The following is a 16,844-nucleotide window of genomic DNA, read 5'->3' as shown; positions in this document are numbered from 1 at the left end:
TGCTTTCGCTGCCCTGAATGGCAGGGTGGGGTTGTAGCGTTCTTCTCCAGAGGCTAGGCCTGGTTGTTGAATGACTTCCATTCTTCCAGGGTGGTAGAGTCAAAGAAGAAGGCTGTGCAGAGACTGGAGGAGCAGTTAATGAAGCTTGAAGTTCAGGCCACAGACCGAGAAGAGAATAAACAAATTGCTTTGGGAACCTCCAAACTCAATTATCTGGACCCGAGGATCACAGTGGCTTGGTAAGCACTGAGCCCTTCCTGAGTTCCTGCTGCTGGCCTGAAAAGGGTAATGGGGGGGGGGGGGCGGTGAGAGCAAGGGGGGTTCAAGAGCACTGTGGGCCTTCACACACCATTCCTGCACGTCACACTTTAAGTACTTTGGGAAACCCCTGCCTTTCGACTCTGCATACTACAAATGCACTAGAACATCTTAATGGCCCTAAGTAGTCAATAATATTGCTATACTGCCTTGGAATGTATTTACGTCTGTTTTTAAAAGCCAGTTGCAGCCCCTACCTTTATGGAACTTTCGGACAAGAATGGGAATTCTTAGCCTTCATTAAAGGAAAACTATAAGAGCCAGTCTGTCTACACTTGAACAAAACTTTTCAATAAAATATTTTTTTTTAACAAGTGAAGGCGGAAAGGAACAAGCAGAAAAAAACAAAAATGAGAATGTAGATCTCAGCAACTTACAGAAAGAGAGGACGCTTATAACAAAGGCAGATAAATTCTCTATTATTTGTGTCCGCTCTTGTCCCACACAGTCATAAAATGACATCCAAAATAACTGGCTTTTATTTTTTTAAAGATGCTTACTGAATTGTTCTAAGCTTAGGTGGAAGAATCCATCTCTGTGCTCCTCTGGGCCAGGGGTTCCGCCCAGCTGTTGCACCCTTTTTGCTCTTTTTGCCCTTTTTGCCCTGTTGGATGCTAGAGGTTCGGGTAGCTTGAGGGACAGTATGCGCAGTGGTTAAGAGCATGGACTCAAGCCAGACAGCTTGGGTTCAGTTTTCAGCTCCATGCTCTCCAGCTGCATGAGGATATAAGCAAATTACTGAATTATCTCTCTCAGTTTTTTTCTTTTCTTTTTTCTCTTTTCTCTCTTTTCTTTCTCTTTCTTCTCTCTCTTTCTCTCTCTTTCTTTCTTTGACAGAGAGTACAAGCAGGGGGAGCAGCAGGGAAAGGGAGAAGCAGACTCCCTGCTGAGCAAGGAGCCCGATGTGGGACTTGATCCCAGGACCCTGAGATCATGACCTGAGCCAAAGGCAGACGCTCTACCGACTGAGCCACCCAGGCGCCCTTTCTTAGTTTTTTCACATGTACCTTTTTGATTAGTACACCCTGTAGTAGCAAGTAGCATCTACCTTAGAGGTCACTGTCATGATTTAAATGAGCTCATGATGCTCTTAGAATGTGTCCGGCACACTTCCTAAAATTCATTCTCACCAGATGGGCAATGAAGAAGGAGGTACATTCAAACCCCCTACCCTGGGTCTGGGCTGTTGCTCGCTGAGACACTAATCCCTCTCTCTCCTTTGTGTGCAGGTGCAAGAAGTGGGGAGTCCCCATTGAGAAAATTTACAACAAAACCCAGCGGGAGAAGTTTGCTTGGGCTATCGACATGGCTGATGAGGACTACGAGTTCTAGCCAGTCTTGAGGGGAGAGTTCTGTGAAAAGGAACAGCGTGGTTTGGGGAAGATGGATAAACTGTGAGCCTTGCTTACCCTCGCACCTGAGGGAGAGAGGCAGCAAGTCTTAACAAACCAACATCTTTGAGAAAAGATAAACCTGGAGATATTATAAGGGAGAGCTGAGCCAGTTGTCCTATGGACAACTTATTTAAAAATATTTCAGATATCAAAATTCTAGCTGTATGATTTGTTTTGAATTTTGTTTTTATTTTCAAGAGAGCAAGTGGATGGGAATTTGTCAGAATTCTGCCAGGCAAATTCACTGTTTCACTGAAGCATTTGGATTCTCTTAGCTACTGTATACGAAGTCCGATTATATTGGTGCGTTTTTACAGTTAGGGTTTTGCAATAACTTCTATATTTTAATAGAAATGAATTCCTAAACTCCCTCCCCTTTCCCCCATTTCAGGAATTTAAAATTAAGTAGAACAAAAACCCAGCGCACCTGTTAGTAAGAATTGTCACTATCTATTGTCATGGGAATCAATTTTCATTAAACTTGAAGCAGTCGTGACATCGGCAGTGTTTTGGTTCAGACACCTGTTCACAGAAAAGCATGATGGGAAAATATTTCCTGACTTGAGTGTTCCTTTTTAAATGTGAATTTTTATTTCTTTTTAATTATTTTAAAATATTTAAACCTTTTTCTTGATCTTAAAGATCGTGTAGATTGGGGCTGGGGAGGGATGAGGGGTTGAGTGAGTCTAAGGATAATGAAATAATCAGTGACTGAAACCATTTTCCCATCATCCTTTGTTCTGAGCATTCTCTGTACCCTTCAGATATCCATCTTTTTCATTTTAAAGCCAGTCTTTCACTTGAAAGATTTTATTGTGTAAAAAGTTCCACAAGTCAATAATTTAGAGGAAAATGAGTATTTGGTCCAAAAAAGGAAAAATAATCAAGAATTTAGGGCTTTTATTTTTTTCTTTTGTAATTGTGTAAAAAATGGAAAAAAAACATAAAAAGCAGAATTTTAATGTGAAGACATTTTTTGCTATAATCATTAGTTTTAGAGGCATTGTTAGTTTAGTGTGTTTGCAGAGTCCATTTCCCACATCTTTCCTCAAGTATCTTCTATTTTTATCATGAATTCCCTTTTAATCAACTGTAGGTTATTTAAAATAAATTCCTACAACTTAACGGAAACCTAGTGTCTGCCTCTTTGTACCCAGGTCCCCGGCCTGACTGGGGCTACAGGACTTGGGACTCCTTGTGGGATGTGGTCTCACTGCTCAGCTCCGTAAGGGTGGCTCCCTCCCTCCCCAGGAGCTGGGGCTAGACTGGGCCTGGAAGGGGCTGCACCTGTCCTGTGCTGTGGATGTGGGGAGGGGAGCCCAAGTCCACATCCTTCAATAAAAGCAAGCCCAGGAAGTGAGGGATGGTATAGAAAATCTCTAAGAACAGGTGGGGTACAACAACTGTTTGGAGCCTAGGGTAGATAATATGTATTGAGCAAGATGTAATGAATGTATTTGGGAGGCAGACCTTCTGCTTTCTGTGTGTGCTGGCCACAAGCATCAGGGACCTTGTCTGGGTTTGCTTGTGTGGCTAAGCTTGCAGTCAGGATGGCAGGAATTAAGGGTACCAAGCCAATTTCAATCCAGTACTCAGTGGATCCCAGAGGCCCAAATGTAGACTTCCTGTGTTGATCGGTTAATTACTCCCCAGAGCTCCTGGCCCCGTGTTGGTAGGGTCCCTACAAAAATGCCTCAGGAAGAAAGATGAATTAATCCTGGCCAAACAGAGCAGGGAGCAGGAAGGCCGGTGGTCAGAATTGGTCACTTGGCCCTACGCCCCCTGGCTTGCTAGCATGTACCAGGTATATTCTGGGAGGAGAGCCATCTCCTTGACAGTCTCAACTTCCTGGGACCAAGGGCTGGGCTGGTGTTGGCCCACTGAAGAGAACCCTGGAAGATCCTTCTTGGCAGTCTGCATTTCACTGCCCAGTGAGGGAGGGAGCATTCGTGCCAGGGAAAAAAGGAGGTTACGTGGCCATCAGTGCTTTGGAGCTGATTACAGCCAAGTTTTGTAAGTTCTGAGGTGTTGAGGTAGCTACACCACTGAACATAAAGAATGGCAACACAGAAGCTCTTGAAATACTCAAATCGATACACTTCATGGTTGAGGGGTGGGCGATAAGAATTTGGACCTGGGTTTGGGACTTGAGCAGGACTGTCCAAAACCAGGGGACAAACCTTGCTCCAGAACTAGAAATTAGGGACAGGAGGCCTTGCACACTTAAGATTTTACTGATGAGGATAAACTCGAGCCTACCTTTCCCAGTAGGGATCGTCCTACAAGTCCTCTGAGGGCAGGTGCACAGCAACTAGATCTGGTCAAGAACAATTGTGAAGGGCACCCCTTGGTGGTAGCAGGCTTGGGAGAGCAAACCAGAGGATGGAAGCTGACCTGGCCAGTGGGGATGAGGGTAGGGGTTGGACATGTAGGTGAGGGCCAGGTGGGACAGGCCCTGAAAAATGCTTGAGTCCGGAGTTGGGAGAAGACCCACCCCCTCGCTTATTCCTCCAGTAGTTGTGTCCCTCCTCACACTTCCAGCCTTGTCCAGAAGCAGAAGCCTGATGTGCAGAGTCTGAAAAACTCCCTCCTAACAGGCTCTTCTGTGATGCTCGAGTCCAGCTCTGGGCAAAGTGGGATGGCTTCCACATGCCAAGTATCTGCGTGCTTGCTTGGCTCCTCTTTCCCTTACCCCCTGCATCTGCTCAGCAGCTCTTGTCCAGTCTCTGTCAAGTCCACCTTGGGCCTACGTCACAGTAAAAAAATGAAAAAAATAAAAAGTCTCACTACTCCCACCTGTTTCCAGCCACCACCCCCTCTGTCTCCCACTTCACACACAAGTGCCTGGAGTGAGTCATGCCCTCTGCCGGGTCATTCCTCCACCCACTGCAACCAGCTTCTGTCCCACCTTGACCCCGAATCCCCCCTCCCCTCTGACCACAGTCGCCAATGAATGAGTGCCCAAACCCATAAATGGGCTCTGCATTGTGTATCTTCTTTGTGGCACTGGACATTTAACCGCTCTTCCATTTAACAGCTCTACTGAAAACATTTTACATATAAAATCCACCCATTCCAAGTGTATTTTTAGTAACTACTGAGGGCTATTGCCATCATCATAAATCAGTTTTAGTATATCATCCACCCAGTAAGTTCCCTCATGCCCACTTAAAGTTAATCCCCACTCCCACCTCCAGCCTCCACTAATCTGCTTTCTCTCTAAATTTGTCTTTTCCGGTGGACATGACAGACAAATGAAATGCCACAACATGTGAGCACTCGCCTCTCTAAGCACTTCTCTCTAGCTTCCACGATGGCATCCTCTCCTGGTTCTACTCCTTTCTCTCTCAGGCTGCTTCATCTTGGTCATCTCCCCTCTCAGGTCCTGTCTGCTGTGGCTCTCTCCACTGCACAGAAGAAATGGATTTCATTTGCATGGAGGGCAACAACTCCCAGACTTCCATCTCCAGCCTAGACCCCTTTCCTGAGCTCCAGACCCATGCTGGAGCTGGAAGGGAGGTCCCCAAGCTACTCACTCTCCAATCTCTGGAACTGAGCTCAGTACCAACTACTCCATGGCCATTGGGCTGTTTCACATCTCAGAGAGAGGCACCACCATCCACTCTGCCCTTCAACCAGAGTCTAGGGCCACCCCCAGCCTTCACTCCTTTCTTTCTCTTACTTCCACATCCAGTAAATTAGCAACTCTGAAATCCTCATAAATGCCACATACACCAAATACAGGTATTTCTCCCACAAAAAGCTTTATAAAATCTTTTTTTTTTTTTTTAACTCAGAAAAGAGTTTACTTATATTTTGGTCTTTACAAAATCCCTCATATAATGGGATACTCTCTCAACTTGTTTTGAACCAAAAAGCACTTTTTGGAGAAAAGACATTACCCTGAAATGACCTCTCAAGCTAGTTTTGGACGATTATAAGTAGTCCCCTGACAAAATGTGTAAACAAGGAGGCAAAGAAATTTACCACAGACTTCATAATTATTTCTCACAATCCCAAGTATTACATATAAACAAATCTCTTAAAGGTCACTTTAATAGCAAGACAACATTGATTTTTTTTTTAAGGCTTCGCAATGGTATGCTACATATAGATTCACACACGTGTGTGTGTGTATTTTAACGGTTTCAGAAAAACATACTACGGACTTAAGATTTGTGTCAGAATATGGAAGGGGGGGTGCCTGGGTGGCTCAGTGGGTTAAGCCTCTGCCTTCGGCTCAGGTCATGATCTTGGAGTCTTGGGATCAATCCCCGCATCGGGCTCTCTGCTCAACAGGGAGCCTGCTTCCTCCTCTCTCTCTGCCTGCCTCTCTGCCTACTTGTGATCTCTCCCTCTCTGTCAAATAAATAAATAAAATCTTAAAAAAAAAAAAAAAGAATATGGAAGGGGTTGGTGGAGTCTGACATGAAGCCAGAGTGACCATCAGCTCAAAATTGAAGCTGGCTGATGGGTACGAGGAAGTTCACTATACTATCCTGTCCACACTTACATACATTTGAAATTCTCCATAAAATTTTTAGTGCAATACAGTAAGTAGTTATTATGCAGATCATTAATATATACCTATGGGAGAAATGAAAAGAAAGCTGTTTTAACGTTACACAAAAGGTCATTCTGCTTAGATTCAAATTTAGCATGAGATACTGACTCGGTAAGTATTCTCTCCAACAACACGGAGGAGTCTCAAAAACATGCTGAATGTAGACCACGGTTAGATACTCCTTGGTTCCGTTTTATGTGAAATTCTAGAATAGGCAAAAACTACTCTGTAGTGACAGAAATTATGTTAGTAATTGCTGGACGGGAGGGCAGGGGAGACGGACTATAAGGGGCACCGAGAAACTTCAGGGTGATGGAATCAAATACCTTGATTGTGTGGAGGTTACACGACGGTATTACATTCATCAAAGCTCACCAAACTTTACACTTAAAGAGGGGTCCACTTTTTTTTTTTTTGTATGTAACTTATTCTTCAATCAAGCTGATTTTTCAAAAGTACTCTCAAAACAACTTAGAAAGCACTGAAGGTGATGTGCTTTCAGAAATGTATATTAGATGACTCAAAGTAGTTCTCCTGGGGATAACTACATAGAAATCAAAGATTCGTAGAGAGTTTGACCATAAGTTGATTACTCCAAAGGTGAGAGTGGGAAAAATACATATTCATAAATTAATATGCTGCTTTAAATATGTGATTTAGAATGTGTTCACGTAACTCAATAAGCTGTCATACTGGCCATTTGAATCATGTGTCTCTAAGAATGTTTCTATTTTAGTTGCAAAGAAGCCACAAAACATCTGGAGAGCCCTTACTGCAAAAACAAGTGATCACCTTCTACTGGGTGGGAGTTGCCATATCTCTAGGCATATACATTCTCTCTCGCTTAGCTCTACCCTCACAGCTACCAACACATGTCTCTCCTCAGTGTTCCAGGGGCCCTTATCACAGCCAGTTGTCATCTGTTGACAAATTTCTGTTGGCATTTCTTTACCCACAAGTGGAGTGAGAACTGATTCATCTCCGCTGTTACCACTATAGAGGAGCATCAGGAGAGTTTGTTGGAAGAAAGGAAGAGAAAGGGGCACCTGGGGTGGCTCATTCGGTTAAGTGGCTGCCATCAGCTTGGGTCATGATCCCAGGGTCCTGGGATCGACCCCATGTTGGGCTCCCTGTTCAGCAGAAAGCCTGCTTCTCCCTCTCCCTTTCCCTCTGCCCCTCCCCATGCTCATGCTCACTCTCTCTTTCTCTCTCTCTTTCAAATAAATAAGTGAAATCTTAAAAAAAAAAAAAAGGGGGGGGGGGAAGAAGAACAAGAAACATGAGATCCAACAACTAAGTTGGAGCCATAGGTAGATATTGGGGCCAGAGGTCAAGAATCTGAACTGCAGGTTGTGGGGTGGAGCTCAAGGTGCACTGGGGTGAGCATTAAGTACCCGCTGTATACACAGGTACAGGTTAGCAGGCTCAAACTCAGAGATGAGCTGGTCAGACACCTAAAATAAGAAACTACCAAGCAAAAATTTTAAAGAACAGCTGTAAAGAAAAAGGATAAAGTTTTATGTGAGGAAACAAGACTGTAAGTCTATAACTCTGCCTACTTTCAATTGTGGAAGGGGCTTCATTGAGCTACACTTTTATATTATCCCTTCTATATTTATGCAAGGTCATTACAAGGAATCAATGAAAACTGCATATCTGTTGGGAATATTCTCCACGATCTCAATCAAATAAGTGTTCATATGAGAAACTTCTTTTATAATTTCACCCCAGGAAAATGTTTCTCCCCCGGGGGAATCAGTTAACAGAATAAAAAGTTTTTGCTTTGGCTACCAGGAAGCTCAGTTACATTTGATTCTCAGTGACAGCAGTCGTGTTAACCCTTTCTAACCATATTCTATTCCTCCTCCTTATATAGCCTATTCCAATTCTACAGTGCAGTATTTTTGTTCTTTGGTTTAAATGCTCTAAACATTTCTAAAGGACTGGAAAGGAATATATCTGAGGTGGGCAAGCCATGTGCCACTGAGATTCTCCTTCAAGGAAGCACTTGTCGCCCCCATTGCTGGGAGACCCGTCAGCCCTCAAAGATCATCTCAGTTCCAGACAGCCATGTGACCGAGGCTGCGCTCTTCCTGGAACTGACTGAAGGGGGACCTGAAGGCCCAGCCATTTCGAGCCAGAACTAGACAACAGAGCTCCCTGGACGTTGGCTGAGGCTGTCACCAGGCCTGTGCCACAGCTTAACTTCTCCCTGTGCTCCCTCCTCTTTCCTCCTCTCTCTCTCACAGTGTTGATCCCAAGAGCCCTCCCTATCTAAGTTTCTGCATGCTAGCCTCTGCCACCCAGAGTCTGCTTCCAAAGAGTCTAATCTGTGACATTTAACCAAATACAGATGGTCCCCGATTTATGACAGTTTGACTCACGATTTTTCAGCTTAACGATCGTGCAAAAGTGATATGCACTCGGTAGAGACTGTACTTTGTATTTTGATCTTTTCCCGGCTAGCCATATGCAGCGTGAGCCTCTCTTGCGATGCTGGGCAGCGGCCATGACTCCCAGTCAGCTGTGTAATCAAGAAGGTAAGTAACCCCTATGCTTACAACCCTGCGCCCATACAACAATTCTGTTTTTCACTTTTACTACAGTATTCAGGAAATTTCATGAGACATTCAACACCTTATTATAGAACAGGCTTTATGTTAGGTGATTTTTATCCAACCAGAGGCTAATGTTAGTGTTCTGAGTACATTTAAGGTAGGCTAGGCACAGTAAGTGCTTTTCAACTTACCGTATTTTCAAATTATGACGGGTTTATTGGAATGTAACCCCATCATAAGGCAAGGAAGAGCTATAACTAAAAATAGAAAACACATCAGGTAGGGATACAATGGAAGGGGGTGAGAACACACAGCGAAATAGTTCATACCTACACGGGAGGCAACGTTAGCATTGACACTGGAGCCAGGCTGCCTGGGTTTGAATCCCATCTCTGCCATCTCTCAGCTATGTGTCCATAAACACGTCTCTCAATCTCTTGTGCCTCAGTTTTTTCATCTATAGGTTGGAAATAGTAAGAGAACTTAGAATGCTGTCATAAGTAAGTGAGCCAACGTGGGTAAAGCAGTTATATAGGACTCACTATATGCCAAGTGCTGTTCTAAGTGTTCGATAAATAAACACCTAAGAGGTCAGGCCCTATGAGGCCAAAGGGGCATCTGAGCTGGGACCCTTACCCAGAACACAGGCACACCCAGGTACGGTGTGGGCTGGGGCATGTTGAAGCACGAGTGCTGACAGAAATAGGCCCAAGCAGGGCTAGCCTGGGTGATGTCAGGGCGTGTATCTTGTGTGGGTTCTGGGCTGCTCCCTCCAAGCCAGCGCAGCTGCACACATTGCCAGGAACACCCACGTACCCATATATATGCTGAGCTGGGGGAAGCCCAAACCAGCCACACCCCTCTGCATGGCCTGCTTTTCCTGAATCTCTTTTGGTGGAGGCAGGCACCTGAGGCCTGAGAAGCTAGCTCAGAAATCCCAGAAGGAAACGGGGCCTTTTTTTCTGATGAAGGGCCTGGCAGCAGACTGAAAACATGAGCTCCTGTTGACAGAGCTTTCTGGATCCCCTGGGGGCCTGCCTGGCCCTGGAGGCAAAAGCAAAAGCAAGAAAGCATGGTCTGAGTGCTAGGAAGCTCTCAGAAAATGGAGAAAGAGATTTTAAAAGTGTATCACAGCTACCCAAGTCAACACAAGAAGCTCGACAAGGACTATAGCACTTAGGAGGGGATGTCAAGGACAAATGGACGAGAACAGATAAGCAGAGAGAGGCCCCATTCTGTCCCTGGCTTCACCTGCGATGCTCCCCCTCACTTAGTATAACTCTAGCCTTTTCATTCCTACACTCATTAAGCTCTCTCTGGCCTTTGTACATGTTGTTACCTCTGCCCGGAAAGTACCTTAGTCCAGCCCACCTCTAATAATTCACCTGACCAGCTACTCACATCCTGTAGACCTCTGCTGAGTTCTAGAGAGGCCTTCTTTTCTACTGAGAGAGAGCTAAAATAGGTGTCCCTCATGTTTTATCTCGTAGCCCTCTGTGTTCTTCCTCCCTACCTGCCATCACAAACGTCCCTACATAACACTGTTTATTTGTTTAATGCCTGAATTCCTGGACGGTTAGTGCTGGATTTCTCTTTTTCTTCCAACCCAGGACACCATGGCCCAGCACAGGGCAGCTCAGGGACAGTCCAAGCCATACTCTATGAGCATTCCCTGTTCCTAGAGCCAGCCATGCGCGGGGCCTCCCCTCACTGGTACTGACTAGCGAGCTAGCCTCTGTGCCCGATGACTGCTGACCACCAGGACCTATTTAAGGCTCTCTTATGAAGCAAAAAAAATGCATGGACTCAAGACAGATTGGGTTCAAATTCCCACTTGTTACTTATGTGGCCTTGGGGCAAGCTGCAGAAATGATCTGAATCTCAGGTTCCTCATCAGTAAACTGGGGACAATAATCCCTGATTAGATGGTAATTATGAGGATCAGGTGTGACCACACCTGTAAGCCTTGTAGTGCAGGCCAGGCCCTGGGTCGACTTTAGTGCCCTCCCTCCCACTTTAAAGGGTGGGCACTAGGTGGCAGTCCATCTCGGATCACTCCACCTCCCCCAGGTGGTTGAAGCCAACAAAAGGCTCAGCTTCGTGCTGGATTCTCAGCTTCCTAGGGGCCACACTTGAGGGACTCCAAATACAACCCCACACGTTACCACTGCAGCAAGACAAAGTCAGAGGCAGCCCTGGTCAGGAGTCACCACCCAGCTGGGTAGGGGGTCTAAGCACACACGCTGATACTCACGGATTGCTGAAACCTGGATCTTTCTCTGGCATCAGCTGGGTGCTCTGCCGGGCCTCTGGGCTCTCAAGTTGTTCTGCTTTGCCTGACTCCACATCTGTCAGACCAGCTCCCCTGTGACCCCGGGTGTCTTCAGTTTGTGATGGGGGCGGCTACACTTCAGGTGCAAGTCTAGGGAATGGCTTCAGGAAGAGTATGAATTATTCAAATAACCACTAAAAGGTCTTGTGGCTGCAGCATGGAGAGTAAAGGGGAGGTGGTGAGAGACAAAGTGGGAAAGAGAGAAAGGGGCCCGAGCATACAGGACCAGCTAGGACAGGAGGGCCTGTGGATTTTAAGTGCGGTGGGAAGTCATGGAGGGTTTGAGGCCGAAGGTAGGGGATCACGATTTAATTTCTTTTTAAAGATTAAAGCATGAAGAATAGATGTAGTTCAAATCAGGGAGAATAAATAGTCTGGATGAGAAAAGATGGACGTCATGCTTGTGGGCGGAGGGGAGGTAGCCAACGGTAGAGCTAAAGGGCCTTGCTAGAATGCTGGGCGGTGGAGACCGTCAGGGGAATCAAGGATACCTCCAAGGGTCTTGGCCCAGGCGCCTTAGAAGACTTAATGCCACGTTCCGAGAAAGGGAGGACTGTGGGAAGAGCGGTTTGAGGAGGGAGGGGAGAGGCTCGTGTTAAATGGGGGCGTGGAGCAGCGGGATGCGGGGAATACAGATTTGGTGCTACGGCTGAAGCCATGGGAAAGGTCGATTTAGGAACTGACTCAGGACCCAGCCCAGAGGAAGAGAAACTTCTGGGACCCAAAGGCAGAGGCCTGAGACGCAGGAGAAAAACACGGGGCTTAGGCCACGAAAACCAAAGCTCCGGAAAGCGTTTGCAAGAGGGGCGCGTGGAGGCGGAGCGTGAGGTGGGGCTGGCAGTGGCTGATGAGAAGCAGAGATGGAGGCCACCGGGGGCCACAGGTCGAAAGGCCCTCCAGGGGAGGCTCAGGTCTGGGGGCTTCTCCGAATGACGGGTCCGTCGAAGGTCACACTGGCCACAGGGGCAGGACAGACGTGGGTCCGGCCGTCGCAGGAGCGGCCTGAGGGCCAGCCCTGCGCGACCAAAAGGAGGGGAGGGACAGGCCTGCTGTCCATCAGAGCCCGTCGGCCAATCCGCAGGCTGCTCCGCCCCCGCCCCTCCCGAGGAGGGCGCGCAGAGGACCGGCCGCCGCCGCCGCTGCCGCCGCCGCCGCGGGTGTGAGGCGGCCCGGCCTGGCCTGGCTGGCTCCCTCCGCCGGGCAGCCCGCCCAGGTAACCGGGTTTGGCCGGCGGGCCTGGCGGCGCTCTGCACCCTCGGCTCTTCTCCCGGACGCCGCGCGGGGAGCGGGGTTGAGGAAACGGCTGCGGCGGGGCCTGTGCGGGACAGTGGGCTGGGCGGCCGCCTGTGCGTGTGCGACTGACTGACGGGCCGGCGCGGGGCTGCCGCGCGTGACGGGGCCAGCCGGGGCAGCGTGAGCTTGAAGCTCTGCGGGACGGAGGGACGGGCTTCTTGACCGCGAGCGGCGCGCGCGCTCCCGCCGCCATTGCGCCCCGCGCCCCCGCCCGGGGCCTGTCCGGGGGTCGCGGGGCGCAGGCGCGGCGGGCGGGGGTCCTCTCCACGGGCGCGCGGGCGCCTTTGTTCCCGGCGCGCGGGCCGGGGCGGGGCCTGCAGAGCCGCCCCGCCCCCCGCTCAGGCCCCGCCCCGTCTCCGCCCGCAGGAGCCGCCGCCGGGCCCGCTCGCCGGCCGCCTCTGCCGCCGCCGCTTGCTCCCGCCGGCCGGGCCTGCGCCGCGGCGCCGCCGCCTGCTGCCACCCTCTCTTCCACCTCCACCGCCAGTGCAGAAGCCATGGCGGGCGCCGCGTCCCCCTGTGCAAATGGCTGCGGGCCCGGCGCGCCTTCGGACGCCGAGGTGCTGCACCTCTGCCGCAGCCTCGAGGTGGGCACCGTCATGACTTTGTTCTACTCCAAGAAGTCGCAGCGGCCGGAGCGGAAGACCTTCCAGGTCAAGCTGGAAACGCGGCAGATCACGTGGAGCCGTGGCGCCGACAAGATCGAGGGGGCCAGTAAGTGCGCCCCCTTCCCCGGGCCCGCTGCGCGCGGGGGCCGCGGGAGTCCGCGCTGGCCTCCCGTGCGCCGCGGCCGCTGCTGGAGTGACTTGGGTAAACTTTCGGGCCCTCCCCCACAGCCTCCGGCCCCGCCCCCGCCTCTGCCCCGGTGGTCACCGGGGGCGGGGGGCATCCGGGTCCTCAGTCACCTGACAGGACACCCCCTCCCCCAGCCTGGGAAGGGGGGAGCGTTCCAGGCGCTTTGCCCAGAGGCCTAAAAATCCTAGCCGGTTGGAGACCGGCGGGGCGGGCATCGGGTCTCCCCTGCCCCGGGAGTGGTGTTGACGGAGGCCAGGGAAGCCCGGGCAGGTCAACCCATCCAGCCCCAGAAGCAGGGGCCGGCCCAGACGGTCACCGCCCGTGATCACCTTTTTTCCCATGGTGAAACTTTCTGGGTCCCCCCGGGTTGGTTTCCATTTGTAAAGGAACCTTTGCGTTCCCTGAGTAGAACTTAGATGTTGGGGTAGGGTTGGTTTTGGATCAAAGCCAGGCCTACTCATCTGTCTCTTGGGGAGTGAGTGAAAGGTGGTCCTGTTTGGTTTGGAAAAGCCCGAGAAAAGGCAGTGGCTTTTTCCCCCGCTGCTTTTGTCTTGAAGCTGAATTTTAGAGGTCTGCGTGGGTGGGCAGACACTCAAAGCCAGGACAGGGACTCTTGGTAAAGGGGCCAGGCTCCCCTTACCCTTGGAAGCACATTCCCAAGAGCTTGGCCCAGAAGAGCCAGCTTCAGTGCCTTAGAGTCAGGTACTTTTTTCAAGAGTGTGCAGCCAGTTTGGGGTCCCGGTCTAGCCCTTTATGTCCTGTGCTCTGTGTTCCATGGCTGCAGGGAGCCGGGAGTAGCTACTTTTGGTTTCCTGCCTCTTTGCCTTCTCAGGCCTGAACTTGGCTGCTTTGGGACAGGTCTCAGTTGGGAGGAGGGAGTTGGGGGATTTTGAAAAATCCCAGATCTTTCAGTGTTATGCCACTTAGTGCATGCTTGTGCTGTGGCCGGATGGGCACCCAGCTCTGCCCTCCATTCCTCCACATTAGGTGTGAGAGGTAGTGTGTCTGCAGCCCTAAGTTGTGGGTTGCTTCCTGCAAGGACTCCTCTAGAGACAGGTGTTAGAGCCAGGGTCAGAACCAGGTCCTTGTGGAGGAGGGGCATCAGGAAGTGACACCCCCCCCCCAAGAGAGGGTCCAACAGACCTCCTTGGGTATGGTGTACATGTGTGTAGATGGGTTGAGGAGATTGGGAGGAAGGAAAGTCTTGTGGTGAGGCAGCCATCCTCAACTATAAACTCCAGATCTGATACTGCTGCTGAACTTAGAAATGGCAGCTGCCTTCCTCTGTGCCTCCAACAGGCCTGTCAGCTATGGAGAGAAAATTTTAGTGATTTGAGAGCCTGGATTCCAAAGCTGTGGAAGGACAGACACCACAGGGAACCGGATAGTCCTGGGGACATCACCCAGGCATCTAGACTCCAGGCACTCGGTTTTGTGGTGCTCCCTGTGCTCTGCTCAGTTGGTGGCACTGGCCAGAGGTTCCCTGCTAGAGATTTCCTGGGTAACTAACAGGTTGCACTTCAAACCATGCATGGGATCAGCAGGCAGTAAGGGCAGCACTGTGGTTGAAGGCAAGCCTGGATTTGAAGCCCATATAGTAGTTGTGGGCCAGTTACGTATCTAGCCAGTTACTTATTTTTTTTCTGAGCTTAGTTTATCTGTAAAGCAGGAGTAGTAATACATACACTATATATGGTTGCTCTGGAGACTAAATGAGAATTGTTGTAAAACCTCTAGCACAGTGCCTGATACGTTGTAAGCGTTTAATAAACCTTAGCTGTTTTTAATAACAATAGAAATAATAGACTATGACTGCCCTCCATCCTGGACTGTGAATGTTGAGAGAGAGAGAATGTGTGTGTGGCTCTCGGAGAGCCTGAGGGTATAGGAAGGGAGGAGGATGGGAACCAAGTTCACATTTCACTTAGGTCACTACCCAGAAAAAGGGAGGAAATGGTGTTGTTTTGCTTCAACCCATCTCCTCACCCACCCACCTATCATATATGGAACAGCACATGACAGAGTAAAATTTATGGAGTAAATCTATGGAGATTTGCACATCTGACTCCTGGGTGTGGCTATCTTATTTGTAAGTTGGGGCCTAAACAGAAGGGAGGGGTGTGGAGAGGGAAGAGTCTAGTCCATGGTGTGTCACATCTTCAGGAGATGGTGACAGGAATGCAGAGGTCTCAGCCCCCAGCAGTAGGTCAGCTAGAGAAGTACAGATTCAGGGATCTCATCAGCTGGGAGTATAGGCAAAGAATGTCAGAGTCTTGGCCCTTTGATTTCAGAGGCCCAGATTGAAGGAGTCTGAGTAAAAATGCTAGTAGATACTTGGGTAGAGTTCACACCTTGTAAATGGAGCCTCCCGCTGAAGCTGCCCAACTTCAGCCAGTTTTTGGTCTACCTTGCTGATGAGTGCTGGTCCCTGCAGCCCCCTCTGCAGGCTCTGAGGAAGGTGGGCAGCCAGCTGTGTCCCCCGCCATCTGGCCTTTTCCTGCTGACTCTGCCAGGGTTCCATGTAGTGCTTGTAGCCTGGCCAAGGAGAGCGGCACTTCTGCTACCCCGAAGGTGTCTGGACCTGAAGGAGGGATACTGTGGTTCAATGAAAATGCATAGCACCCATGCAACAGACCTCATTCGGACCTAACTCTGTGCCTTCTCACTTTGCCGCTTGTGAAATGGGGCTGCCATGTGCTCATTTCTAGGGTGGTAGTTCGGCTCAAAAGAGGGGTGGGAAAGTGCTTTGGTACTAGTTGTCATGGTGATGCGACAGGAACCAGGTTGATGTTTGGCTTTTTTTTGTAGCAGATACTGACATAAATGAATACGAAGCCATTACAGACTTCCTGCTGAGTGCTACAAAGACTTTTCATCATATTTTCTTGGGGGTGGGGCTGTGTCTGGGGTCCCACCCCATTTTACAGATGAGGAAATGGAAAATATGGGGAGTGAGTTGTTCCCCTGGGGTGATAGTGCTACCATGAGACAGTCTCACCTGGACCCAGCCCTCCAGGCACTGACTCCCTGGCCATCCCGAAAGGACTCTCAGCCTCAGGGCTGTGCTGCCAGTGGGCCTGCCCCAGGCCCCATACCCACTGGTCTCTGCTGCTCCTCTAAGGAGAAATTTTTGTGCGTAGCCCTGCATTACAGATCCTCAGCCCCTCTAGGTTCTGGCTCCACATTTGTCCTTCTGATACCTTTCTGGGGTTCAGTCAAGAGTCATCGTGGGCATCGTGGCCTGGGTGGAGGCTCCACGGAGGGCTCTGAATGACAGCCATGCTCATCTGTGGGGACTTTTGGAGCCTAATGCTTTCCACTTGGATTCTTCCCCACTCTTCTAGATGCCAGGCCTTCTTAGGTGGTGAATGAAAACAGGTCCTTGCCCTCAGGGAACCAGTGATAATTCCTGGTTGTACCTTTGATGGGGTGGGGAAGAAGTGGTGGCAGAAGAGAGCAAACCGCTCAGACAAGGCAGTCAGGCTCACAGGGGAGGTGATGTTGGGACCAGTTGTCTGGGGCTTGACCTCTGTGGCTGTCCTGCTGGTGAGGAGACGGTCCATGAGGCCTGCTCTGCTGACTGGGCCCGAGGT

The 16,844-nt window shown here is 49.7% G+C and overlaps 3 protein-coding genes and 1 long non-coding RNA gene across 7 annotated transcripts in view; 2 read left to right on the top strand and 2 right to left on the bottom strand.

Moving 5' to 3' along the window:
• The window catches only part of TOP1 (DNA topoisomerase I), a 97,083-nt gene extending 94,240 nt beyond the window's left edge, over positions 1-2,843 (top strand). For both annotated transcript variants that reach the window (XM_032838488.1, XM_032838489.1), the window contains 2 exons: positions 90-239; positions 1,548-2,843. In XM_032838488.1, coding sequence (XP_032694379.1) covers positions 90-239; positions 1,548-1,650 — 253 coding nt within the window. In that variant the 3' untranslated portion in view covers positions 1,651-2,843. The remainder of the gene's footprint in view (positions 1-89; positions 240-1,547) is intronic.
• Positions 2,844-4,998: 2,155 nt separating this feature from the next.
• On the bottom strand, positions 4,999-11,220 carry LOC116855632. 2 transcript variants are annotated; one of them, XR_004380407.1, is made up of 3 exons: positions 11,089-11,220; positions 9,164-9,291; positions 4,999-5,119 (listed from the first exon to the last, which is right to left on the bottom strand). It is a non-coding gene; the product is annotated as an uncharacterized LOC116855632 (long non-coding RNA). The 2 variants fall into 2 exon arrangements; XR_004380408.1 differs by having other exon boundaries at positions 11,102-11,220.
• An 853-nt stretch (positions 11,221-12,073) lies between these two features.
• Positions 12,074-12,955, bottom strand: LOC116855701 (translation initiation factor IF-2-like). Its single transcript, XM_032838632.1, has one exon. It carries the CDS (start codon positions 12,953-12,955, stop codon positions 12,074-12,076), a length of 882 nt encoding a protein of 293 aa, XP_032694523.1.
• Positions 12,857-16,844, top strand: part of PLCG1 (phospholipase C gamma 1) — a 35,610-nt gene continuing 31,622 nt past the window's right edge. For both annotated transcript variants that reach the window (XM_032838481.1, XM_032838480.1), the window contains exon 1: positions 12,857-13,170. In XM_032838481.1, coding sequence (XP_032694372.1) covers positions 12,954-13,170 — 217 coding nt within the window. In that variant the 5' untranslated portion in view covers positions 12,857-12,953. The remainder of the gene's footprint in view (positions 13,171-16,844) is intronic.

The sequence above is a fragment of the Lontra canadensis genome, unplaced genomic scaffold (assembly GCF_010015895.1).
Source record: "Lontra canadensis isolate GAN:19392208 unplaced genomic scaffold, GSC_riverotter_1.0 scaffold105, whole genome shotgun sequence".
NCBI classification, from domain to species: domain Eukaryota; kingdom Metazoa; phylum Chordata; class Mammalia; order Carnivora; family Mustelidae; genus Lontra; species Lontra canadensis.
Note: the sequence above shows the minus strand (reverse complement) of the source record. Positions and strands in the feature narration are given on the sequence as shown.